This window comes from Neoarius graeffei, chromosome 28, assembly GCF_027579695.1.
Source record: "Neoarius graeffei isolate fNeoGra1 chromosome 28, fNeoGra1.pri, whole genome shotgun sequence".
NCBI classification, from domain to species: Eukaryota; Metazoa; Chordata; class Actinopteri; order Siluriformes; family Ariidae; genus Neoarius; species Neoarius graeffei.
Window position 1 is genome coordinate 1,864,560 of NC_083596.1, and position 25,926 is coordinate 1,890,485.

General features: G+C 42.7%; 1 protein-coding gene across 1 annotated transcript in view; it reads left to right on the plus strand.

Annotated features, from left to right (window-relative positions):
* The window catches only part of LOC132875989 (voltage-gated potassium channel subunit beta-3), a 64,224-nt gene that overhangs the window by 33,911 nt on the left and 4,387 nt on the right, over nucleotides 1–25,926 (plus strand). Inside the window, exons 3-14 of the mRNA XM_060913177.1 lie at nucleotides 13,670–13,713; nucleotides 14,082–14,119; nucleotides 14,217–14,296; nucleotides 14,654–14,698; nucleotides 15,569–15,613; nucleotides 15,765–15,808; nucleotides 20,866–20,952; nucleotides 21,456–21,541; nucleotides 21,624–21,744; nucleotides 24,600–24,694; nucleotides 24,966–25,086; nucleotides 25,171–25,259. Coding sequence (XP_060769160.1) covers nucleotides 13,670–13,713; nucleotides 14,082–14,119; nucleotides 14,217–14,296; nucleotides 14,654–14,698; nucleotides 15,569–15,613; nucleotides 15,765–15,808; nucleotides 20,866–20,952; nucleotides 21,456–21,541; nucleotides 21,624–21,744; nucleotides 24,600–24,694; nucleotides 24,966–25,086; nucleotides 25,171–25,259 — 895 coding nt within the window. The remainder of the gene's footprint in view (nucleotides 1–13,669; nucleotides 13,714–14,081; nucleotides 14,120–14,216; nucleotides 14,297–14,653; nucleotides 14,699–15,568; nucleotides 15,614–15,764; nucleotides 15,809–20,865; nucleotides 20,953–21,455; nucleotides 21,542–21,623; nucleotides 21,745–24,599; nucleotides 24,695–24,965; nucleotides 25,087–25,170; nucleotides 25,260–25,926) is intronic.

The window sequence follows — 25,926 nt, forward strand, 5'->3', positions numbered from 1 at the left end:
CGGAGGTGCCGCGGACTAATTTTGAAATTATCCCTTATTAAAAGACTTAATGCAATCTCTCCCTGTGTCAACCCCTGATCAAAATATTGCCTTATTAGGTGATCGATTATTCCAGACATTCTAATGACCAAAGTTGCGTCTAAACAGAATGAGAAATAGCCCCAAAGTCAGCATATCACAAGTCTCTTGGCGCACCTGAATGAACCATTTCTCAGCTGTTTACTCGAGATCATGAAATAATTGTTTTGTTTTCTCAAGATCACGGAATAATTGTTTTGTTTTCTCGAGATCTCGGAATAACGGTTTTGTTTTCTCGAGATCTCGAATTAGTTGTGTTGTTTTCTCGAGATCCTGAATTAATTATGTCGTTATCTCGGGATAACAAGGTGAATAAAAAAAAAGGATTATATGAAGGGCCTCTCTCGGCTTCCGTAATATATATTCTCAAATCACTTGTCTCTTTTTTGTTTCTGTTTAACATACCATTCTGACAGTTTGGCCATATTGCTGTGTTGAACAGCTTGTTGCAGCTTCCATTAAAGTGTTCACTTTTGTCCACATCTTCTTGCTTTATTCATTCAGTTGTGGGGAATGGTTAGTAAGGGTGATTCTGACCGAGGCTATGTTGAGGTCACATATCTACTTTTTAAGTTCATGCTATAGTGCATACAATTTTAGAGATATAGCCTACATGTGCATATGCATTCTGCTTGGTGTTCTCACAAACAGGTGAAATAAATCAGTGTAAATGTGGCCTATGGACATAGCCTGGCCTATTCTCAGCCATTACAACATCTGTTGTCTGACCACAATTTAACTGATCTGTATCCCACTGTGCTACTAGAGAACAAAATGCCTGTTTGTTTTATTTCATGTGAGATGTTGATAAATGTGAGCTTCAACAAAATGATAAGAGCACCTCTCTGAGTGTCACGTTTACGTAAAAAAAAGGTGTGCGTGCACGAGCATGGTCGCGCGCAAAAGTGTCCCGGTTTCAGACTCGGGAAATCTGGTCACCCTATCCCAACCTGAAGAATTGAAGGCCTACACTTCAAGTAAAAAAAGTCAACTCAGAAAACATTAACTAAAAAGTGCAAACAGAGCATTGACTTCACATTTTCTCTTCTTTGTTCTTAAAATAAGGAGGTCCCAGCCTAAAAAAATGAGGGCCTACTTTAAAAAAAAAAAAAAGTCCACATCTTCAGAAAACAAGTGGCTTTTTGGGGGGGAAATGCAAACAGAACATTTTTCTTTGAACTTTTCTCTTTTAATTCTTCTTTTACTCTTCTTAATGAGAAAAACGGGCATGTGGCTGACCTGCCAGTAATTTAAATCTTGGTTGGAATGGAGTTAGTGCCATTCTCATGCAGATGTGTAGGTGTAGGTCTGTTGTTGCCCAAATGAGGATGGGTTCCCTTTTGAGTCTGGTTCCTCTCGAGGTTTCTTCCTCATGTCGTCTGAGGGAGTTTTTCCTTGCCACCGTCGCCACAGGCTTGCTCATTGGGGATAGATTAGGGATAAAATTAGCTTATGTTTTAAGTCGTTCAGATTCTGTAAAGCTGCTTTGCGACAATGTTTATTGTTAAAAGCGCGATACAAATAAACTTGATTTGATTTGTTCATTGTTGAGCCTAGAACAGTACTTGGTTTTGACAATGTTCATAGTGGAAAAAGCTGACTCACAGCTGTAAGTCGATCCAAACATAGTCAAGGTGTGCAGTGCTCCTTTGGTTAGACCAGGGAACACACTCCAATGTGTTTATGTTGCCCCAAAATCCACGCTACTTTTAAGGAACATTCGTTTGCACGTTGCTGGGCTGTAAATGTATGTGTGATGAGTCGGGTAGACCTGTCATACTGTGCTTGCAGTTGGGTTATTTTGTGCCCTCAGCTCGGACTTCAGGGGATAACTTTGCTCAAAAGAGCTGTGCTTCGTTTCGTAGTGGTGCTTCACGTTGCCGCTTTTAATTAATGCCACGTTTTCGGAGCATATGAGGCACACTGGTTTTGAACTGCTCGCCGGAAGAATGAACATGTATTTCTCCGTCCATTCATCTTTAAAACAACGATTTTCCTTGTCTACTTTTCGCCGCCTTTTGGAGCAAGCCATGTTGTCTCGGTTGGTTGTCTCTGAACTTAACTCTTTTCCTCTCTGCTTGTTGGTGCACTGGGTAAACTAACGATTTTATTGGCTCAACTGAGTGAAGCTGTTGTCGTATGAACTGGAGTAGCAGCGCCCGCTGTCAATAGCCACGACCGTCCAAAATAATGCTTCATGAAAATTACGTAATCTCGTGAATTTACCATTGGTCATGGGTCCGGACAGAACCATCACTGGGTCCGGATCCGGACCGAGGTCCGCCATTTGGTGATGCCGGGTGTAGATGATCAGGAGCTGTAACGGCCCGTTAGTGTGATGGTGGATGCAGTAAGTTTATTCAGCAAGTCTCTGGAGCTTTTCTCATCCAAACTGAACTCTGAAAACACGACAGGAGGAAAAAAACAGTGTGTGTTTTTTTTGTGGAGTTCTCGTGTGTGAGAACTCCAACTTGATTCACACAGGTTAGCATGAATCAAGACATAATTTGGGAATTTGTCTATTATTATTATTATTATTATTATTATTGTTTTGCTTAGTTTTACACAGAAACAGCTTGTATTTCTCCGTCCTCATGATCAGCTCCGCTTTACAGCTCTGGAACACACAGTGCAATGTAGAGTCACACGTTCCAGATTTACCCACAATCCCTCAGGTGAAACCCAGTGATGCTGTGAGACCTTTAGAAGGGCAGGAGCTCAGATTTAAAAAGGGGCACATGGATCAGGAGGGTGCTTATTTGTATCCTTGTAACTATGTATTCAACATCATTGCAAATGAGGGCCACACCTTTCAATTATTTTTCAAGTTTAAATATTCATCCATTCGTTATCTGTTCCACTTATCCATCAGGGGGGAATCTGGAGCCAATTCCTGACTTCAGGTGAGAGGTGGGGTTCACCCTGAACAGGTCACTAACACAGAGACCAACAACCATCACACACACACGCCGACAAGGAATTTACTCATAGAGCAGCCAGTTGTCCTCATCCTCATCCTCATGTCTGGACTGTGGGAGGAAACCGGAGCACCCGGAGTAAACCCACACAGGCACGAGGAGAACACGCAAACTCCACATAGGAAGACCCCTGTCACCCACGAGGTTCAAACTCAGAACCTTCTTGCTGTGAGTGCCAGGTGAGAGACGGCCCGACTGCTCTGAAACACAAATTACAGTGATGCATCAAGTCAGATATTATAACAGGTCGGGTTTTAATTTAAACTGGCAGTTCTGCAGAACAAGAAATGATGGACCCTTCTGTTTGCCAGAGTCTCTGACTGCTGCTTCTTCAGATTCACAGGAACCCATGAGCACGTGTTTGTGCCTTTAGGTTTTATTGGCTGATGTTCCTTCAGTCAGAGAGGGAGAGCAGCATGCAAACATCACGCAACAAATTCACAGAGACCAGCAACCTCACCCTTCAGCTAACTGAACACAGAGAGACAGGCATTTAAACTTACAGATTAATTATTATTCATTATTATTATTATTATTTTATTTATTTATTTTAATGAGGGCCATAGGCAGGCAAACAACAACCTGCTTTACCAAAAAGGGCACCATGGCCATCAAGGGGAAAAGGGACAGGTGCTTTAGGTGTCTCTCACACACACACACACACACACACACACACACACACACACACACACACACGTGCATGTTTAAATGTAAAAACATTTCAATATCAGCAGTGCAGTCATGAATTCATGCTCTTAAGGAAATAAAATATATTTTATATCAAATCAGTACCATCTCATCTCATTATCTCTAGCCGCTTTATCCTTCTACAGGGTCGCAGGCAAACTGGATCCTATCCCAACTGACTACGGGTGAAAGGCGGGGTTCACCCTGGACAAGTCGCCAGGTCATCACAGGGCTGACACATAGACACAGACAACCATTCACACTCACATTCACACCTACGCTCAATTTAGAGTCACCAGTTAACCTAACCTGCATGTCTTTGGACTGTGGGGGAAACCGGAGCACCCGGAGGAAACCCACGTGGACACGGGGAGAACATGCAAACTCCACACAGAAAGGCCCTCGCCGGCCACGGGGCTCGAACCCGGACCTTCTTGCTGTGAGGCAACAGCGCTAACCACTACACCACCGTGCCGCCCAAATCAGTACCAGTGATCTTGATTATGTCAAATAATTCCAAATATTTCAAAATGTTCAGAAATTAAATATGAAATTTCAATCAACACACACTTCTTCACAGTCTCTCTCTCTCTCTCTCTCTCTCTCTCTCTCTCTCTCTCTCTCTCTCTCTCTCAGTGTGTGTGCTGTAGTGTGTGTGTATCTCACTGGGTGGGATACTAATCAGTGCAGGACTCTGACTGAGCTCTTACTCTGCCTGCCAACGCACTCATCTCTGCTCATCTGTCTGTCTTTTCCTCTCTATCCTTCTTCTCTCTCTCTTTCTCTAATCATTTTCGCGTTTTCAGTCTCTATTACCATTACATTGGCCTCTTCTGTGTCTCTGCCACGCTGCATTTCTCTCCCTCTTTTCATTTCTGTTTTTCCATCCCAGCTCTCTCTCTCGCCCACCCAGTTGCGGTGCAATGCAGTATTCTGAGGCAGTGTGTATATCACAGAGCTGACCACAAGCTGATTTTGTTTACTCATTCCATGTGTGTGTGTGCAGTTGTGCAATAAGGCCCTGTCCATCATGCAATCTCCAGATTAAGTAATCCTGTCCCAGGTTAATTCTGTGTATTGAACACACCTGGATGAGTTTCGCCGGTGTGTGTGTGATGTGAGAGAATCGTGCGCTGGAATGTTTATTGGAAAGTGTGACATATTGAGACTCGAAATTAATTGTGAGTTAGTAAAAGGGTAAACAGAATGATACGGAGGCCTGGAGAGGCCAAGATTTTTTCTTGCACACACAATATAGTCAGACGGTGTGTGTGTGTGTGTGTGTGTGTGTGTGTGTGTGTGTGTGTGTGTGTGTGACTGAGTGTTATGTTGCTGCAGGACAGTAAATTAAAGATGCAGTGCAGGATTTTGCTGTTTTATCTGTTTTTAAATTGCTGTGTTTGAGATTTTCAGTGTTTTATTTCTGCTCTCGCTGCAACACGATCCTGTCTTAGCAAGTGAAAATATCTTGAAGTTAAATAATCTTTCTCATTATTAGGGAATAAACAAATATGAGATGATTTAATCCTATTTCTAGATATTTGTACTCATTTAATAATTAGAATAATTTTGTTTATGAGCGGCACGGTGGTGTAGTGGTTAGCGCTGTTGCCTCACAGCAAGAAGGTCCGGGTTCGAGCCCCGGGGCCGGCGAGGGCCTTTCTGTGTGGAGTTTGCATGTTCTCCCCGTGTCCGCGTGGGTTTCCTCCGGGTGCTCCGGTTTCCCCCACAGTCCAAAGACATGCAGGTTAGGTTAACTGGTGACTCTAAATTGAGCGTAGGTGTGAATGTGAGTGTGAATGGTTGTCTGTGTCTATGTGTCAGCCCTGTGATGACCTGGCGACTTGTCCAGGGTGAACCCCGCCTTTCGCCCATAGTCAGCTGGGATAGGATCCAGCTTGCCTGCGACCCTGTAGAACAGGATAAAGCGGCTACAGATAATGAGATGAGATAATTTTGTTTATTTCTAGAGTCTTGGTGTAATAGTCTTCTAGTCGCTATATAATAATTTCACATTGAGATCAACAGCAGCGGCTTGCGCAGGTTTTGGAGTCACAGGCTGACATTAATAACGACAATAGCCTCAAACTAAACAAAGTGGAGAAGTGATCACACCTGACTGATGCTAGAGGCGATGATCTGTAATTCTGTAATCAGCAGCTGGGAGTCGAAGTTATCCAGTGATTCAGTGTACAGGTCCTTTTTAAGCTTTTTGAGTTTTGGATGTAATTTTGGTCAAATGTTTATGATAGGAATAGTTTATTACCCAGGGTTGCCAGGTTTTCAGCAAAATTTCCACACAAAAGCTCTGAAAATATCCTAAATACGGAAAAGATGTTTCTTCATTCCCTCAGGTTTGTCAGTGAGAAATCAAGTATTTCACATTTCATTTTTGATGTACAGACATCATTCACTCCATAAGCCCCTTTTTTCTCCTAATCCTATACTTTTCAATATACATTATCTTACAGTAGAAACAGTCCTGTCCACCATAGATACACCGTTTGCACTTACACTTTGTGTTTCTTTAGAAAATTTATTATATTTATTTCAGATTATTTGCTGCAAAATAAAAGCATCCTAGCGGCCTATTAATATTTTAAACTAGTCCAATCTAAACTAGTCCAATCTGGCAACCCTGTCATGTGGCTAGGGGCAGGAAAGATCTAGCCTGGCTAACGCGACTTCAAAGCTCTCCGAGCATTTGGTCTGGCCAAGCTATTAAGCCAAACTGTTTCCCAGAGCCCGTGGCTGACCCGCCTCCCTGAAATGCCTCAGTTTGCTACTGGTCGAAGCCAGAAAAGGCTGTGACAAAGCTTAAACCAATCACATCACTCTTTCCTCTGACATATGCGACGCGACGGGGCTAACTGGTAGATTAAACTCTTACCGAAGCCGGTTGGGAGCAAGGCGAAAACGTCCTTCCTTTCAATAAATACCTCCAGGGCTGCTCTTTGCTCCGTTTTCAATGAGAACTTCCCATTGAATGCTTTCAATACAGCATCTACCGCTGTGTTAAAGGCTTGCCGCTGCTCCATGTTCGTGATGTGAATGAAGTGCTTCCGGCATAGATTCTGTAAACAATCTATGGCTTCCGGTCGCAGTTCTACTACGTCAGTGCCTTGAACACGCCTCTACCCAGGGCCATTGGAGATGCTCAAGGTTGATTGGTTCCCGATTTTTCGGGAGCTTGGAAATGCTGTAGATAGCCTGCCTGGCCAGACTAAGCTCGGAACAGGCCCTTGTGTTGCGTCACGCTTAGGATGGGCGGGCCCAGGCTAGGAAAGATCCTGCCCATGTGAGCGTCTGTCACTGCTTGCTTGCTACAGTTCCCATTTTGTCCACTAGGGGCAATAACCCGTGATTGTGCAACATCAGCTTATCTCATCTCATTATCTGTAGCCGCTTTATCCTGCTCTACAGGGTCGCAGGCAAGCTGGAGCCTATCCCAGCTGACTACGGGCGAAAGGCGGGGTACACCCTGGACAAGTCGCCAGGTCATCACAGGGCTGACACATAGACACAGACAACCATTCACACTCACATTCACACCTACGGTCAATTTAGAGTCACCAGTTAATGGAGTCATAGAGTCACCTGCATGTCTTTGGACTGTGGGGGAAACCGGAGCACCCGGAGGAAACCCACGCGGACACGGGGAGAACATGCAAACTCCGCACAGAAAGGCCCTCGCCGGCCACGGGGCTCAAACCCGGACCTTCTTGCTGTGAGGCGACAGCGCTAACCACTACACCACCGTGCCACCCATGAATCAGGACATTATTTTGATTTGATTTGATTTAGGTTTTCCACATGTACATTTACAATAAAATACACATTTAATTATTATAAAGACGTAAAAAACCGAGGATGACACAAAAAAGTCTAATAAAATGACTTATTTCCATTGTGGTCCTCATAAAAAATTACAAAATGGTGACAATATGATAGAGGACAAAAATTACAAAAAATGTGTAAATAAACAAAGTGTATAAAAATAACATTAATAATATTAATAGTAAATAAATTTAAGAAATATACAGTGGTGCTTGAAAGTTTGTGAACCCTTTAGAATTTTCTATATTTCTGCATAAATATGACCTAAAACATGATCAGATTTAGACATGAGACAAAAATATTATACTTGGTCATTTATTTATTGAGGAAAATGATCCAATATTACATATCTGTGAGTGGCAAAAGTATGTGAACCTCTAAGATTAGCAGTTAATTTGAAGGTGAAATTAGAGTCAGGTGTTTTCAATCAATGGGATGACAATCAGGTGTGAGTGGGCACCCTGTTTTATTTAAAGAACAGGGATCTATCAAAGTCTGATCTTCACAACACATGTTTGTGGAAGTGTATCATGGCACGAACAAAGGAGATTTCTGAGGACCTCAGAAAAAGCGTTGTTGATGCTCATCAGGCTGGAAAAGGTTACAAGACTGTCTCTAAAGAGTTTGGACTCCACCAATCCACAGTCAGACAGATTGTGTACAAATGGAGGAAATTCAAGACCATTGTTCCCCTCCCCAGGAGTGGTCGACCAACAAAGATCACTCCAAGAGCAAGGCGTGTAATAGTCGGCAAGGTCACAAAGGACCCCAGGGTAACTTCTAAGCAACTGAATGCGTCTCTCACATTGGCTAATGTTAATGTTCATGAGTCCACCATCAGGAGAACACTGAACAACGGTGGTGTGCATGGCAGGGTTGCAAGGAGAAAGCCACTGCTCTCCAAAAAGAACATTGCTGCTCGTCTGCAACTTGCAGACAAACTGTGGACAAGCCAGAAGGCTATTGGAAAAATGTTTTGTGGACGGATGAGACCAAAATAGAAATTTTTGGTTTAAATGAGAAGCGTTATGTTTGGAGAAAGGAAAACACTGCATTCCAGCATAAGAACCTTATCCCATCTGTGAAACATGGTGGTGGTAGTATCATGGTTTGGGCCTGTTTTGCTGCATCTAGGCCAGGGCGGCTTGCCATCATTGATGGAACAATGAATTCTGAATTATACCAGTGAATTCTAAAGGAAAATGTCAGGACATCTGTCCATGAACTGAATCTCAAGAGAACCTTGGTCATGCAGCAAGACAACGACCCTAAGCACACAAGTCGTTCTACCAAAGAATGGTTAAAGAAGAATAAAGTGAATGTTTTGGAATGGCCAAGTCAAAGTCCTGACCTTAATCCAATGGAAATGTTGTGGAAGGACCTGAAGCGAGCAGTTCACGTGAGGAAACCCACCAACATCCCAGAGTTGAAGCTGTTCTGTACGGAGGAACGGGCTAAAATTCCTCCAAGCCGGTGTGCAGGACTGATCAACAGTTACCGGAAATGTTTAGCTCTAGTTATTGCTGCACAAGGGGGTCACACCAGATACTGAAAGCAAAGGTTCACATACTTTTGCCACTCACAGATATGTAATATTGGATCATTTTCCTCAATAAATAAATGACCAAGTATAATATTTTTGCCTCATTTGTTTAACTGGGTTCTCTTTATCTACTTTTAGGACTTGTGTGAAAATTTGATGATGTTTTGGGTCATATCTATGCAGGAATATAGAAAATTCTAAAGGGTTCACAAACTTTCAGGCACCACTGTAACTATCACAAGTTTTATATATCACAAAATATCACAATTGTTATTACAGACTTATTATTACACAGAAATTAAATGACAATTTACAAACATATTAAAAGTACATGGGAGAGTCCATTTTTAATGATTCTAATAAAAACCTTTTGACTTGTTTCTTAAACGTTTGTTTATTGGTGAGCGTTTGAACACTTGTGGGTAGGCTGTTCCAGTCTGCAGCTCCCGTGTACCTGAATGTGCTCTTACCCAGTGTGGTCTTAAATCTGGGTAAGGCCAGTGACCCGACACTTGCTTGAGTTCGGATGTTATGGACTTGGCTGACAGTGGTACAAAACGAAGAAAGATAAGAAGGGGAGGTGTTATTTACAATTTGATGAACATAATTTAGCTTTAGTTGGACAACACGTTTTTCTATTGGTAACCAATTAAGTTGAATAAAGTGGGCAGGGGTAATGTGGGTACGAGGATGGAGTTTTAATACAACACGAATTAACTTATTTTGACACGTTTGAAGTTTGTGCTTAGTTTTTTTAGTAAGACCACTGTACCAAGTGTGTGTGTGTGTGTGTGTGTGTGTGTGTGTGTGTGTGTAAGAAAAACAGATGTTGAATGTCTCCGATTCTGTCTCTGAAGCATCTCATTAACTGTGTGGCGTCCTGCAGGGCTGCTGTGCTTACTCAGCAGCCATTTATCTCTCGCTGAGCTCTGCGGAGTCACAGTAATCTCTCAGCTTCTCCACCAGTGTGTGACATGTTCTGACTCTGTGTGTGTGTTACACTGCGCTATAATGCTGTTTTCCAGCACCGCTGCCGTTCTCGTCCTCTTTCCTCACAGCTGTCCTCTCCGCAGTCTCCATTTAAACCACATGTACACTGCACTCACACACACTCTCACACACTCTCACACACTCCAGTGTTATATTCCAATTTTTCACAATTCACATTTATTACAAATCACTCACTTGGGTTCCTTCCAGTGGCGGCTGCTGGTTTTTAAAACAGGGAAGCCCATTTTACGCATTCATCATAAAACCTGTAGGCTGGATATCAAAGCATAGAAAGGTGTGCCCTATTAGCATAGTGAACTAGACAACCCTACCTAGTGGCAGAAAGTATTTTTGCTTGTACATTTCATGTTATAGTCTGGCTTGCCAGGCTAGTGCCTCATATCCTTAATCAAAAATATCAAACATCCAAAAATCACTGGCTATTCAACGAAGAGCCTTGAACAATCATACCCTGATATGCAACACAGAGTCTTTAACACAACACCCAGCTGTGCAACACATCCTTGAACATCTTCTGCAACACAGTCTGGAAATTCATAACCAGGTAGGCTATGCAACACACAGAACCTTGAATATTATACCCAGGTATAACCTATAACACAGAGCCCACCATTCTCTTAACATTACTGAACAATATACACACTTCAGATTCATGAACATGAACACTATTTATACACAAATTCTGCCCTTCGCTCCTTTTCCAGAAAATGGTCTGTGACCCTGTCATACCAGCTGGTTGTGCTTTCCAGAGACTTCACCAATTTCTGTTAGCAGCTAGCACTGCAGATCCCAATAAGGCTCAAGCTAGCCTACAACCAGATTGAACTACAAATGAAATAAACGAGTGAATTCACGAATGATCAAACTGATAGAATGGATGAAAGTTAACGGAGCACAACGAGTAATATTTACATTTATTTACAGAGTAATGTACAGAGACATCAATGAGAAGAAACGTTTATATGAAAAGAAAGTCGGACAGCACTTTGGCACACGACTACACTTTCTTGACATCCGCTAGGGACTGACTGATCATACTTCCGTGTTCCTCGCCGACGCCGAAGTACAGAGCCCGCCCTCCTCATGTCTTTCAAACACTACCTCCAATAATCCTTCATCAGCCCGGCTTCTTGTCCCTCCCACTGTCTCGTTTAGTCCCAGAGAAGCCCGGCTTCCCTGGAAGTGACGATTTTGTCGATTTTAACCAATAACAACTAGCCGAAATTGGTTGTTCAGAGCCGTCTCGTAGACTGCAACGGATACCCGGCTGCCAGCCATAGAGCCCATTGAAATAAGAAAGGTTACAGCCAGTGTTGCCAGATTGGGCGGTTTTAAGTGCATTTTGGCGGGTTTTGAACATATTTTGGCTGGAAAATGTCAGCAGTATCTGGCACCGCTGGTTACAGCCTGGCAGCAAAGGTGATTCTCGTAGCGAACTGCAAGTTCGTCAGACATCACTCAAATAAGTTACAGGATAGTTATGAACGTAAATACAATCTTGGGCATATATTATGTTATGCAAGTTATTGTTTTAATGAGAATTCAACGTCGTAGATGCCACAGTTTGGGGAGAGAATTTTAGGGGAAGCTCGGCTTCCCTTGTTGTCTCTGAGAAATCGCCCCTGGTTCCTTCCTTCTGACTTTGACAGCTGATGGTTTGCATTTGTGGTGTTGCAAAAAAAAAACTTTATTATATTTATTCAATAGAAAAGTGATTTTTTTTCAGAGGTGATTTTCCTTTTTCATCAATACAGAATCTGAGAAAAAAGGAAAATTCTAGTTTAAAATGAATGTAAAAAAATTGTTAAGGTGGTATAAATACCGCAAGATGAAATTTATCTCTTGAAAAAACATGTTCAAAAATGCCTTATAAGAGAATAGTTTTAAATGAAGAGCCTGGTCTTGTGCTGCTGTGGATGGAATAAAGATTTTCATCTGTCAGACGCAGAGCTGCTGCTGTGAACGTAAACACTGTGCTGAGCTCATCCCAGGATCCCAGGATCTCCTTCACTGTGTCCTTTATGAAGAAGAAGAAGCCTTTATTTGTCACACATACACTCAAGTACAAACTCAAGCACACAGTGAAATTTGTCCTTGGCATTTAACCCATCTGAAGCAGTGAACACACACATGCACACATAAGTGAGCAATGAGCACACACACATACCCAGAGCAGTGGGCAGCGATGCTACAGCACCTGGGGAGCAGTTGGGGTAAGGGGCCTCGCTCAAGGGCTCATGGAGCACTGCCCCATGTTAACCTAACCGCATGTCTTTGAACTGTGGAGGAAATCCACACAGACACGTGAAGAACATGCAAACTCCACACAGAAAGGCTCCCATCGGCTACTGGGCTCAAACCCAGAACCTTCTTGCTGTGAGGCAACAGTGCTAACCACTACACCACTGTGCTGCCCCGAGTCCTGATTCCGTCTCATCAGGAATAATGTGTGGAAAGTTCCTGGTATTCAGAGTCGGGTTACTGACACGCTGAAGTTGACCTTCTGTGATCTTTATTCAGGTTATTAAACTCACTTTGTGTGTGTGTGTGTGTGTGTGTGGCTCAGGACAGCAGATTTTTCTTCAGTAGAAGCAACAGAGAGTTTTACATCAGCGTCTGGACTTTAAACACACACACACACACACACACACACAAAATCAAGAATAGAAAATGCAGACTTTATCTCTCTCTCTTTCTGTCTCTCCATTTGTCTCTCTATCATTCTTTATTTCTATCACCTTCATTTTCTGTTCATTGTCTCTTTCTGTCTCTCTCTGTTTTTTTTCCGATCTTTCTTTCTATCTGTTTCATTCTGTCTCCCTGTTTCTGTCCCTCTTGCTTTCCATCTCTCTCTCTCTCTCTCTCTCTCTCTCTGATGAATAGATCATTACTTTGTTTTTTTCCCATGATGTTAATGATTCATGTCTCTAATTAAAAAAAAAAATCCTCACTTTCCAAATGGCCAGTATATCTACAGCAACATGATGAATAGACCATGCTCTGATCCTACACACACACACACACACACACACACACACACACACACACAATAAATATGCACATATTTGCATCATTTCTAAAAATAATGCAGCCAGGAGAATAAAAATACAAAGAGAGTGTGTGTGTGTGTGTGTGTGTGTGTGTGTGTGTGTGTGTGTGTGTGTGTGTGTGTGTGAGAGAGAGAGAGAAATGCAGCAGGCTCGATTTAACTACACTGGACGATCGGGCTGCATCCCAAACTGCACACAGTACTGTACCAGGCATGTCAGAATAATACACTACTTATGGTTGCTATGGTAACCCATGAAAGCACACTCTTTCTGTGCACTCCTCAGTGCTTTAGTATGTGGTTTGGGACACAGCCAGAGGATTTGGTCCATCACTTCTCACCCTCGTAGGCTGCCTCATCAGGATTTAACAGTCCATTTAGGAAATCATCACCCCACACACACACACACACACACACACACAGAAAATTAATGAAACACATCACGATGGATATTATTTTAATCAACTGTCTGTCTCTGTCTTTCAGAAATTTGGGGAAATCGGGTCTTCGTGTGTCGTGCTTGGGCCTTGGTCAGTAACATGTGACCTTTGACCTTTGTGACCTTAGTAACCTTTTTGTCTTGACTCTCTGTGTCATGTCATCTTTCTCTCTCTGTTTAATTTACTTTTTGTTACCTTTGTTACTGTCATACTTTCTCTTGCTCATTCATAATTCTGCCTCTTACCTGTCTCACTCTCTCCCTCTATCTGTCTGTCTCTCTCTCCTTCTCTCTCTCACTTGCTATCTGTCCCTCTGTCTGTCTCTCTTTCTCTGTCTGTCTGTCTGTCTCTCTCTATTTCTGTCTGTCTCTCTGTGTTTTTCTTTTTCTCTCACTCATTCTGTCTCTGTCTTTCTCACTCTGTTTCTCTCTCACTCTGTCTGTCTCTCTCTCCCTCAGGGACATGGGTAACGTTTGGCTCACAGATCTCAGATGAGGTGAGTGATGTATGATGGACTCTCATATCCTGTACACAGTGTAATCACTCCTCATTTTGTGGTCATGGTTTCTCTAACACTGTGTGTGTGTTCTCAGATGGCAGAGAACCTGATGACCATCGCGTATGAGAACGGTGTGAACCTGTTTGATACAGCGGAGGTGTACGCTTCAGGCAGGTAGGATATACGGATGAATGGATGGATGGATCAATAGAAGGAAGGACGGAAGATGGATAGATGTTGTGAAATGGATGTGTGGATGGTGGAGTGAATGGATAAATTAATGACTGACAGGAAGGTGGATGTAAAGATGGATGAATGCACAGAAGGTGGAGTGAATGGGCCCCTGGATGGGTGAACATCAGAAAGAAGGATGGATGATAGAGGGATATAAAAATTGATGAATTAATGATGGAGCTTTGTTTTTCTGTTCGCTCTTCCATGTCTTATACTTCTCCTTTTTCTTGTCATCTTTTCATTTCACTGTCAATGTCTGTCTCTCTCTCTCTCTCTCTCTCTCTCTCTCTCTCTCAGAGCTGAAATCACTCTTGGTAACATTATTAAGAAGAAAGGATGGAGGTGAGCCGTTACACACATTCCCAAAGCCACTGATTTACATTCATAAATAATGCCCCATCTAAGCTGCTCCACCCGCTTCACCCATCCATACCCTCCAGTTCTGTCCCCCAGTTCTGCCCACCCACTGTTTATTATCCACACTGGCACTCAAACGCACCACATCCATCTTTCCTCTTATTAAATTCTTACCCCTGCTGAGCAGATCTCTGTTTCTAATGGACTCAATTCCAACATTTATGGTTTGGTGTCTCAAGTTTGTTTTGGTAATTGAATCAAAAGATGCCATTTGTGCAGAAACAGTCTCATAAAATAACAGATTAATGAACAGAATATATACAGATTATTATCTCGCATCAGGCAGCACGGTGGTGTAGTGGTTAGCGCTGTCGCCTCGCAGCAAGAAGGTCCGGGTTCGAGCCCCGTGGCCGGCGAGGGCCTTTCTGTGCGGAGTTTGCATGTTCTCCGCGTGTCCGCGTGGGTTTCCTCCGGGTGCTCCGGTTTCCCCCACAGTCCAAAGACATGCAGGTTAGGTTAACTGGTGACTCTAAATTGAGCGTAGGTGTGAATGTGAGTGTGAATGGTTGTCTGTGTCTATGTGTCAGCCCTGTGATGACCTGGCGACTTGTCCAGGGTGAACCCCGCCTTTCGCCCGTAGTCAGCTGGGATAGGCTCCAGCTTACCTGCGACCCTGTAGAACAGGATAAAGCGGCTACAGATAATGAGATGAGATGAGATTATCTCGCATCATATAAATCCATCCTCATGCGTCCGAATCCAGAAGTAAAGATGCAAACCTCTGACACTGAAAATGAAAACTTGTGTGCAAGTGATTTTACACTGAATTTATTATTTGCTTGAATTTTTTTTCAGGAGATCCAGTTTTGTCATAACGACCAAAATCTACTGGGGAGGACAGTAAGTGTTGAAGTGTCCCTCTTCAGATTTTATAGCAATACAATTACACACAACACCGTTAATCTTTCTTTATGTCACATTACTGAAAGAACAAAACGACCTGAACGTCATCTCTGTGAACTTTTCTGACGCTTCCCTTTACCACCTGCAGGGCGGAGACAGAGAGAGGCCTGTCCAGGAAACACATCATTGAAGGTAACACTCAAGACTCTTCATATATATGTAAAGGCTGATTTATACTTGCTAGTAGCTACCAATGTATATAACAGAGGCTGTATAGCACCATGTGACTCTGCATCCACAACCGAATAAACAAACTAGCATCGTGTCTCAAATCTCATACTTAGAAACTACTCTAGATTGTTCATGAGTACCAACACTAACAGTTTTCCTGTTACAGTTAGCATCCGAATTTTACAAACCTTAAACCTGCTGAGCACGATTTTAGATCTTCTGGATTTCCTTGATGAGTAAATCCTCTTGAATGTTCAGTGAGGGGTTTATGATTTGAGACACAGATCTTGACAACAATCAAGATGACGGCAGAAAGTTTAAAATAGACACAGAACTCGTCAGCATGTTTATTTTCACCGTTTAGGACATCAGTAAACATTACAGTTTGACTTGGAAGCCAGATGGACAGAGATGTTTTGGCGTCTCGTGGACGCTGAATTTAATTGTACAGATGTACACTACCGTTCAGAAGTTTGGGGTCACTTTGAAATGTCGTCCTTATTTTTGAAAGAAAAGCAATCAATCAATCAATCAAGTTTATTTGTACAGCGCTTTTAACAATAAACATTGTCGCAAAGCAGCTTTACAGAATTTGAACGACTTAAAACATGAGCTAATTTTATCCCTAATCTATCCCCAATGAGCAAGCCTGTGGCGACGGTGGCAAGGAAAAACTCCCTCAGACGACATGAGGAAGAAACCTCGAGAGGAACCAGACTCAAAAGGGAACCCATCCTCATTTGGGCAACAACAGACAGCCTGACTATAATATTAACAGTTTTAACAGGTATAACCCTCAACTGTCCTCATGGGGCCGTCCTTCACAGGAGTGGGGCGATAAAACTCCGACCAGACACAGGGCACCAGGATGGATCAAGCAGGTCCGAGGGGCAGAAGAGGCCAGCATCTCAATCCCAGGATCAACATGTAACTCAGAGGGACAGATTGGGGGGGGGGGAAGAGAGAGAGAGAAAGAAAACATGTTGTTAGGTATGCCCTAAAAATGACAAGTATTAAATCTGTGTGGTAGGCTCGCAGAGACAAGAGTCTTTACATCAGGCATGACACACAATGGCATGTTAATATGGTAAAAAAATATATCATGACCTGCTCTGGCTGGATGCTTGATTGGGTGATGGGAGCACACTCCTCAGCAATGATGAGATGCAGATGGGACCCTTAGGCCTGGCCAAGACAATTCAGTTACATTTCACCGGGTCTGGGACATGCGACAGAATGTCTGACGGCCGATTCCCTGCAGGCTACGATAGCCAGTCGAGGTCCCCACCGTCTCCACCAAAAGATTTCCTGTTGACTCCATGTAACTCAGAGGGACAGATTTGGAGTGGGGGGGGGGGGAGAAAGAAAACACAGGTGGTTAGGTATGCCCAATGTCACCTGAATAAGTAGGAACAGTATACATATTGCACCGAGTACAAGCAGGGACTCCGGCAACTAACTATGACAGCATAACTAAAAGGAGAGAGCCAGAAGGTAACACAGGCATGAGGGAGCCCCGGGACATAAAGCAGCCAGCCACTGCACCGTCAACAAACTCGAGTGAGCAAGCGAGTGGGGACTGACAGCATCCATACATCCCAGTTTACCAAAACACTCTATGTCTGAGGACCCTCCAGACCTACTCCTTTACCTCATAAACACCATTAACAAAAGGCTTGACTAAATAGATATGTTTTCAGCCTAGACTTAAATGCTGAGACTGTGTCTGATTCCCGAACATTACTTGGAAGGCTGTTCCATAACAGTGGGGCTTTGTAAGAAAAGGCTCTGCCCCCTGATGTAGCCTTCACTATACAAGATACCAGCAGATAGCCTGCACCTTTTGATCTAAGTAGGCGTGGCGGGTCATAGAGGAGCAGAAGTTCACTCAGGTACTGTGGTGCGAGACCATTTAGTGCTTTAAAGGTCAATAGTAGTATTTTATAATCTATACGAAATTTGATTGGGAGCCAATGCAGTGTGGATAAGACAGGCGTGATGTGGTCATATTTTCTAGTTCTAGTAAGGACTCTTGCTGCGGCATTTTGAACTAACTGGAGCTTGTTTATGCACTTATTGGAACATCCAGACAGTAAGGCATTACAATAATCCAACCTGGAGGTAACGAAAGCATGGACTAGTTTTTCTGCATCATGCAATGACATTAAATTTCTTATCTTTGCAATATTTCTGAGATGAAAGAAAGCTATCCGGGTGATGTTATCAATGTGAGTTTCGAATGAAAGACTGGGGTCAATAATCACTCCGAGGTCTTTTACTGCTGCACGTGAAGAAACAGAAAGGCCATCCAGAGTTACTGTGTAATCAGAAAACTTACTTCTAGCTGTATGTGGTCCTAGCACAAGTACTTCAGTCTTGTCAGAGTTAAGCAGAAGGAAATTTATAAGCATCCAGTGTCTAATGTCCTTAACACATTCCTCAATTTTATTAAGCTGGTGTGTCTCATCAGGTTTTGCAGAGACATACAACTGTGTGTCATCAGCATAACAGTGGAAACTAATACAATGTTTACGAATAATATCGCCCAGAGGTAACATATATAGAGAAAAAAGCAGTGGACCCAAGACAGAACCTTGTGGAACACCAAACTTTACCTCGGTACGTCTAGAAATATCACCATTTATATCAACATACTGATAACGATCAGTTAGATAAGACCTGAGCCAGGAGAGGGCCATTCCCTTAACTCCCACAACATTTTCTAGTCTATCCAGAAGAATGGAATGATCAATGGTATCAAATGCTGCACTAAGGTCAAGCAACACAAGTAGCGAGACACAGCCCTGATCAGACGCCAACAGTAGGTCGTTTACTACTTTAACCAGAGCTGTCTCTGTGCTATGATGAGGTCTAAATCCTGACTGATACATTTCATGGATGTTATTCCTATGTAAATATGAGCATAACTGCTGTGCCACAGCTTTTTCAAGGATCTTGGAGATAAAGGGGAGGTTTGATATTGGCCGATAATTGGACAGCTGACAGGGATCAAGGTCAGGTTTTTTAATCAGGGGTTTGATAACTGCTAGTTTAAAGGATTTGGGTACATAGCCAATCATAAGAGAAGAATTTATTATTTTTAGAAGCGGTTCAATTACTCCAGGCATTATCTGTTTGAATAGATGTGTCGGTAAGGGATCTAGTACGCAAGTTGAGGCTTTTGATGTAGAGATTAATGAAAGTAATTCAGTTTCTTTTAGGGGAGTAAAACATTCTAACTGATGATCTGATACAGTTATATTGTTAACTACAAGGTCACTTTCATTGTCTAACCTTAAATTAGTAGTTTGAATTTTTTGTCGGATATTCTCAATTTTGTCATTAAAAAAATTCATGAAGTCGTTGCTACTACATACTGCAGGTGTGCATGTGTTGATAGTGGACTTATTCCTGGTTAATTTTGCTACAGTATTAAATAGGAATCTAGGATTATTTTTGTTATCTCTCCTCCCTAATAGAAGATATGTTGATCTCGCAGCACTAAGAGCTTTTCTATACTTCAGGAAGCTCTCCTTCCACGCCAATTTGAACACTACCAATTTTGTTTGACGCCATTTACGTTCCAATTTTCGAGTGGTCTGTTTTAATGTGCGAGTGTCATCATTATACCAGGGTGCTAATTTTTTGTCTCTGACCATTTTCCTTTTTAGAGGAGCTACATTATCTAAAGTATGGCGGAATGTTGACTCTAAGCATTCAGTTGCCTGATCGAGTTCTGCAGGGGCTGACAGTGACCCAATCAAAGTTGACAGCTCTGGGAGATCATTTATAAAGCTCTGTGCAGTAGTTGACATGAAAGTACGTTTAATACAGTAGCGTGGTGAGGTGCATATATTATTACTCAGACCTATTTTGAATGAGATGAGACAATGATCTGAGATAACTTCAGACTGTGGAAGTATGACTATATTGTCTACGTTTAATCTGAATGTTAGTATTAGATCAAGGGTGTGACCACCATTATGGGTCGGTCCTATGACATTCTGCTTAATCCCGACTGAATCTAAGATGGACACAAACGCTGTTTTTAAAGGGTCTTCTGGGTTATCAAAGTGAATATTATTATTATGATATTCACTTTGATATATTTATTAAAAGCACTGTTCTTTTCAATGAAGATCACTTTAAACTAATCAGAAATCCACTCTATACATTGCTAATGTGGTAAATGACTATTCTAGCTGCAAATGTCTGGTTTTTGGTGCAATATCTCCATAGGTGTATAGAGGCCCATTTCCAGCAACTCTCACTCCAGTGTTCTAATGGTACAATGTGTTTGCTCATTGCCTCAGAAGGCTAATGGATGATTAGAAAACCCTTGTACAATCATGTTAGCACAGCTGAAAACAGTTGAGCTCTTTAGAGAAGCTATAAAACTGACCTTCCTTTGAGCAGATTGAGTTTCTGGAGCATCACATTTGTGGGGTCGATTAAATGCTCAAAATGGCCAGAAAAATGTCTTGACTATATTTTCTATTCATTTTACAACTTATGGTGGGAAATAAAAGTGTGACTTTTCATGGAAAACACAAAATTGTCTGGGTGACCCCAAACTTTTGAACAGTAGTGTATAGTAAAGCAAAAATTAAATAAAACACGTTACTAATCAGCAGTGTTGTGCATGAATGTTCTAAATGAGCACTGTTCATTGAATGTGCTCATGTTTTTTGTGAACGATGAACTGAACCAATCAGATTGCAGCTCATGAACGTGAATGTTGTTCAGTCTGGCGAGAATTAACAACACTGACGCACCAGAAGTCGAGATAATGTGAAAGTTACATTTTTGCTGATTGTGATATGAACTTGATGTGTTATGATGTCTCGGGATCGCGCCTTGGAAAATTATTACGTGATCATGATGAAGAGGAGGAGGAGCTGAATAAGCATGATATACAGTAAATAGTGTAAAAAAAGACATTTGTATAATGAATAATTATTGATGTGCTATTATTATAATAAGTAATTACTCATGATGATGATGTCATTGACTCACAGGGCTTCGAGGCTCTTTATCAAGACTGCAGCTGGATTACGTGGACATCGTCTTTGCAAACCGAAACGATGTCAACAGTCCAATGGAAGGTGAGAAAAATTTGGAATTAACTTAATTGCATTATTTTGTGTATTGAACCCTTAGTAAACACAATTATGGCGGCACGGTGGTGTAGTGGTTATCACTGTCGCCTCACAGCAAGAAGGTCCGGGTTCGAGCCCCGTGGCCGGCGAGGGCCTTTCTGTGTGGAGTTTGCATGTTCTCCCCGTGTTCGCGTGGGTTTCCTCCGGGTGCTCCGGTTTCCCCCACAGTCCAAAGACATGCAGGTTAGGTTAACTGGTGACTCTAAATTGACCGTAGGTGTGAATGTGAGTGTGAATGGTTGTCTGTGTCTATGTGTCAGCCCTGTGATGACCTGGCGACTTGTCCAGGGTGTACCCCGCCTTTCGCCCGTAGTCAGCTGGGATAGGATCCAGCTTGCCTGCGACCCTGTAGAACAGGATAAGCGACTAGAGATACAGTAATGGATGGATGGATGGATAAACACAATTATAATTGAGACTGAGTGCTCATTTGTGTGTGTGTGTTTCAGAGGTGGTGCGGGCGATGACGTTTGTCATAAACCAAGGCATGGCCATGTACTGGGGGACATCCCGCTGGAGCGCAATGGAGATAATGGTATGATCTGTTTCATTTATCATGATATTATCTCCTATCCTTCTTTTTTATCTTTTAAGATGTTGTGTCCTCCCACCACTAGGAGGCGTACTCAGTGGCTCGGCAGTTCAATCTGATCCCCCCGGTGTGTGAACAGGCCGAGTATCACTACTTCCAGAGGGACAAAGTGGAAGTGCAGCTGCCTGAACTCTACCACAAAATTGGTTTGTCTGTAAAACTATTAAAACTCACACATTACACACCGTATACAGTGTTTTATTCCTCTTAGACCACAGCAGTTTGTCAACGATTAAAGAATTTCATTTATAAGGAACATCTCTCATACCTTTTATCGATTTATAATTACAAGTTAGTCCCTGTTGTTATTTCTGTTTGCTGAAGATGTCTGAAAGCTTAAACCATGGCCTCACTTTTTGTCTATAAATGCCTTGAGACCTCAAGAATGGCACAGGAATAGTTTTAAGCGTTAACAATAAATCTAGTCGTAAAAATGACTAGATTAAAGTGATTCATATAGGTAGCGGTCTGAGTGAATGACCTTGACGTCCGTGATGTCACAGCAGGAAGTCTATCGGCCTCATCGCCATTTCCGCTATACTAAAACACAGAGCTGACTGCAACTCCAATCCTCCATTTTGAGCTAATTTATCACCATGCCACACAGATGTGTTGCTGGTGGGTGCAGTAACACGACAGAAGGTGGATTTACGTTGCATTCATGGCCCAAGAATGTTCAAACTGCAAAGATTTGGACGTGTTTTGCAAGAAGTTCACGGGCACATTGGCCGCCTACGAAGTGGTCTCTCCTCTGCTCTGCACATTTTACTGAAGACTCGTACGAGACCTCTGATCTGTTGAGAAGTGTTGGCTATAAGCCCGTACTGAAAGAGGGTGCAGTACCAATAATTGAAGGAAAAGAAAACTACAAGAAAAGGAAAGCAAGTTCAGTTGCACCAGTTCTCCCGGAGCGTGAGCCGAGGGTTGTTGCTAAAACCCGGGACAGAACGGGACATATTATCGCTCGGACAGTGACCTCCCCACGGTTGTTGCTAAAACCAGTGACATCCCGTCCCTTCCCGTGTTTTAGTAATTGCCTGAGCCCAGCAGTAATGACGGAGTACTCAGTACGGAGAAAATGGAGAATGAATGAAGCAGCCGTCTGATTTCTCCGCTGGATATGCTCGCCTCAGCAGTAATATCTCACCCTTATGTGGAAGAAACAAATGAATGGAGAACTGAACGAACAACTGAAAGTCAGATTGTTTCAAAACACTCAGCCATAAGATCGGCTTTCAAGAAGCGAGAACACAGACGGGTAAGCTCCGACTCTCATTTGGATACAAAAAAACAACACTTATTGTTTCCCAGCATTTAGATTAATCCATGTAACTTGTATTGTGTGTTTAAGTTAGCAGTATATTATTAAATTTGCTTCAGAATGTGATTGTCTCAGTTCATCTGATTATTTAATTAGCCTTTTACGTTTTATCAGTGAAAATGCATGCATGTACATGTATGCTGCATAAGTTATAACACCCATCCTGTTTTAATGAGAGTCAACCCACAATTAGTGAAGTCAAATCAGTCTTAAAGATTTTTTGGGGGGCTTTTTTCACTTTTATTGGATAGGACAGTGTAGAGACAGGAAATGAGTGGGAGAGAAAGATGGGGAGGGATCAGGAAATGACCTCAGGTCGGAATCGAACCTGGGTCCCCAGATTTATGGTATGGCGCCTTATCCACCTGAGCCATGACGCCCCGAATCAGTCTTAGTTGAGCAAGTCGGTAATGGTATTTCTTACTTTCACCATAAATTTTTATTTATATGACTTTGGTCTATAGCTGGGCGGCACGGTGGTGTAGTGGTTAGCGCTGTCGCCTCACAGCAAGAAGGTCCTGGGTTCGAGCCCCGGGGCCGGCGAGGGCCTTTCTGTGTGGAGTTTGCATGTTCTCCCCGTGTCCGCGTGGGTTTCCTCCGGGTGCTCCGGTTTCCCCCACAGTCCAAAGACATGCAGGTTAGGTTAACTGGTGACTCTAAATTGACCGTAGGTGTGAATGTGAGTGTGAATGGTTGTCTGTGTCTATGTGTCAGCCCTGTGATGACCTGGCGACTTGTCCAGGGTGTACCCCGCCTTTCGCCCATAGTCAGCTGGGATAGGCTCCAGCTTGCCTGCGACCCTGTAGAAGGATAAAGCGGCTAGAGATAATGAGATGAGATGAGATGAGATGGTCTATAGCTGTAAAAGGCCTCGGCCTTAAAACCGGTTACCGCAGTGACATCACGCACTCAGGTCTGGCTGGCTCAGCGGGGCAGTTTGAATGCCAACTTTGCAGTTGATTTAACTCTCAAAAAAATATTTTTTTATTCCCATTTATGCAGCATACAAGAGTCAAGGATGGAGATACTATCCACTCAGAAATTTATTTAAAAATAAAGGTTCTGTGTATCTGCTTTAAAGTTCCAGCTTCACCCCTAACCGTTACAAAGTGCTGACGCTGGAGACTCCTTCCCGAAACGTTACAGAAACAACATATCCTCAGCACATCAATGATTTTTTAATCCTTTTATATTAAGCATCTGCTGTACAAGTCTCTATGAATGAGCTGTTACTATATTCCTAGAACTATTCTATATACCTGAGTCTACTGTGATTGGCTGGAGTCAGTTTGATTGACAGGCAGAGAGGACGAGTGTCCCGCCCCCCAGTGATGTGATTATGTAACGTGTAATAATCATTATCGTGCAATTTGGAAAGTGTTCTGCTGATGGCTGCTAATTCATCTCTCTCTCTCTCTCTCTCTCTCACTCACACACACACACATTTCTGCCCTCAAACAAAAAGTCATTACAGAGCAATTAGTTTCTACATTTGGAGTTTCCATGTTTGGAATGAGGCCTGTTTAAAACAAGGCCATCTTTCTGCATCTCTCTCTCTCTCCATCGCTCACCCCCCCCATCAGTCAGAGAAGGCTTTCCAGACTTTCTAGCTGAATGAAGCATCAAACATCATTTACAAAGCATTTTTTATTCCTCTCTCCGTCTCTCTCCCTCCATCAGGTGTGGGGGCGATGACCTGGTCTCCGTTGGCGTGTGGTTTGATCACCGGGAAATACAGTGACGGAGTTCCAGAATGTTCTAGAGCTGCAATGAAAGTGAGTCATCTTGCTCTCTCTCTCTCTCTCTCTGTCACACCATATGGTCCTTTTACAGCTGTTACTTGCGTGCACGTGTGTGTGTGTGTGTGTGTGTGTATTCCTCTGGCTGATGGAGGCTCAAACCTAAAGTGGATGAGTGCTCAATGTGATCCACCCACAAGAATACACGTTTACATTTATGCATTACACTTAAACGCATTACACTTTAAGGATCAACCACTTAAGTTTAAATGGTCTTTGTGTGTGTGTGTGTGTGTGTGTGTGTCAGGGCTATCAGTGGCTAAAGGAGCGCGTTCACAGTGAAGAAGGCCGCAGACAGCTGGCTAAGATCAAAGAGCTCCATCTGCTGGCCGACCGACTCGGCTGCACCGCCGCACAGCTCGCGATTGGTAATAATAATAATATTAATAATATTAATAATAATAATTTTGTAACTATTATTTTCATTGATTGCGTCTCTCTGTTTCCTTCAGCCTGGTGTTTGCGCAGTGAAGGTGTTAGTTCTGTATTGTTGGGAGTCTCAAACACAGATCAGCTACTGGAGAACTTGGGAGCACTGAGGGTAACACGCACGCGCACGCACACACACACACACACACACATAATGATTGAAACCACCTTAATTTTGAGGCCTCTTTGGTCAGTCAGAGAGGCCACACCTCCTTCAATGGGACTGAGGCACACAGACCACACCTCCTTCACTGGGACTGCTGCACAGACCACACCTCCTTCACTGGGACTGACATGTAATGAGGTCACACCTCCTTCACTGGGACTGACACATGCAGGCCACACCTCCTTCACTGGAATTGACATGTAATGAGGCCACACCTCCTTCACTGGGACTGACACGCACAGGCCACACCTCCTTCACTGGGACTGACACACACAGACCACACCTCCTTCACTGGGACAGACATGTACATGGGCCACACCTCCTTCACTGCCCAAAAGTGTAAATGTTAATTTTCTGTTCTGTATCAAGCTACAGTTAGTGAAAAAATGGACCAGAAAAGTTATTATTATTAAACATAAACTTATTTATTTATTTATTTATTTATTTATTTTTCAAAGGTAGTCATTATAGTCAGCTAACAGTTACTGGTTAGCATTAGCTTGTTTTTTTATTTAACACTGAGATAAAAACGCCCTGCAGTATGTATCATATTCTTATGTGCACACTTTCCTTCTTCACAGCAGCTTTTATTATGAAACATATCTCTGCAATA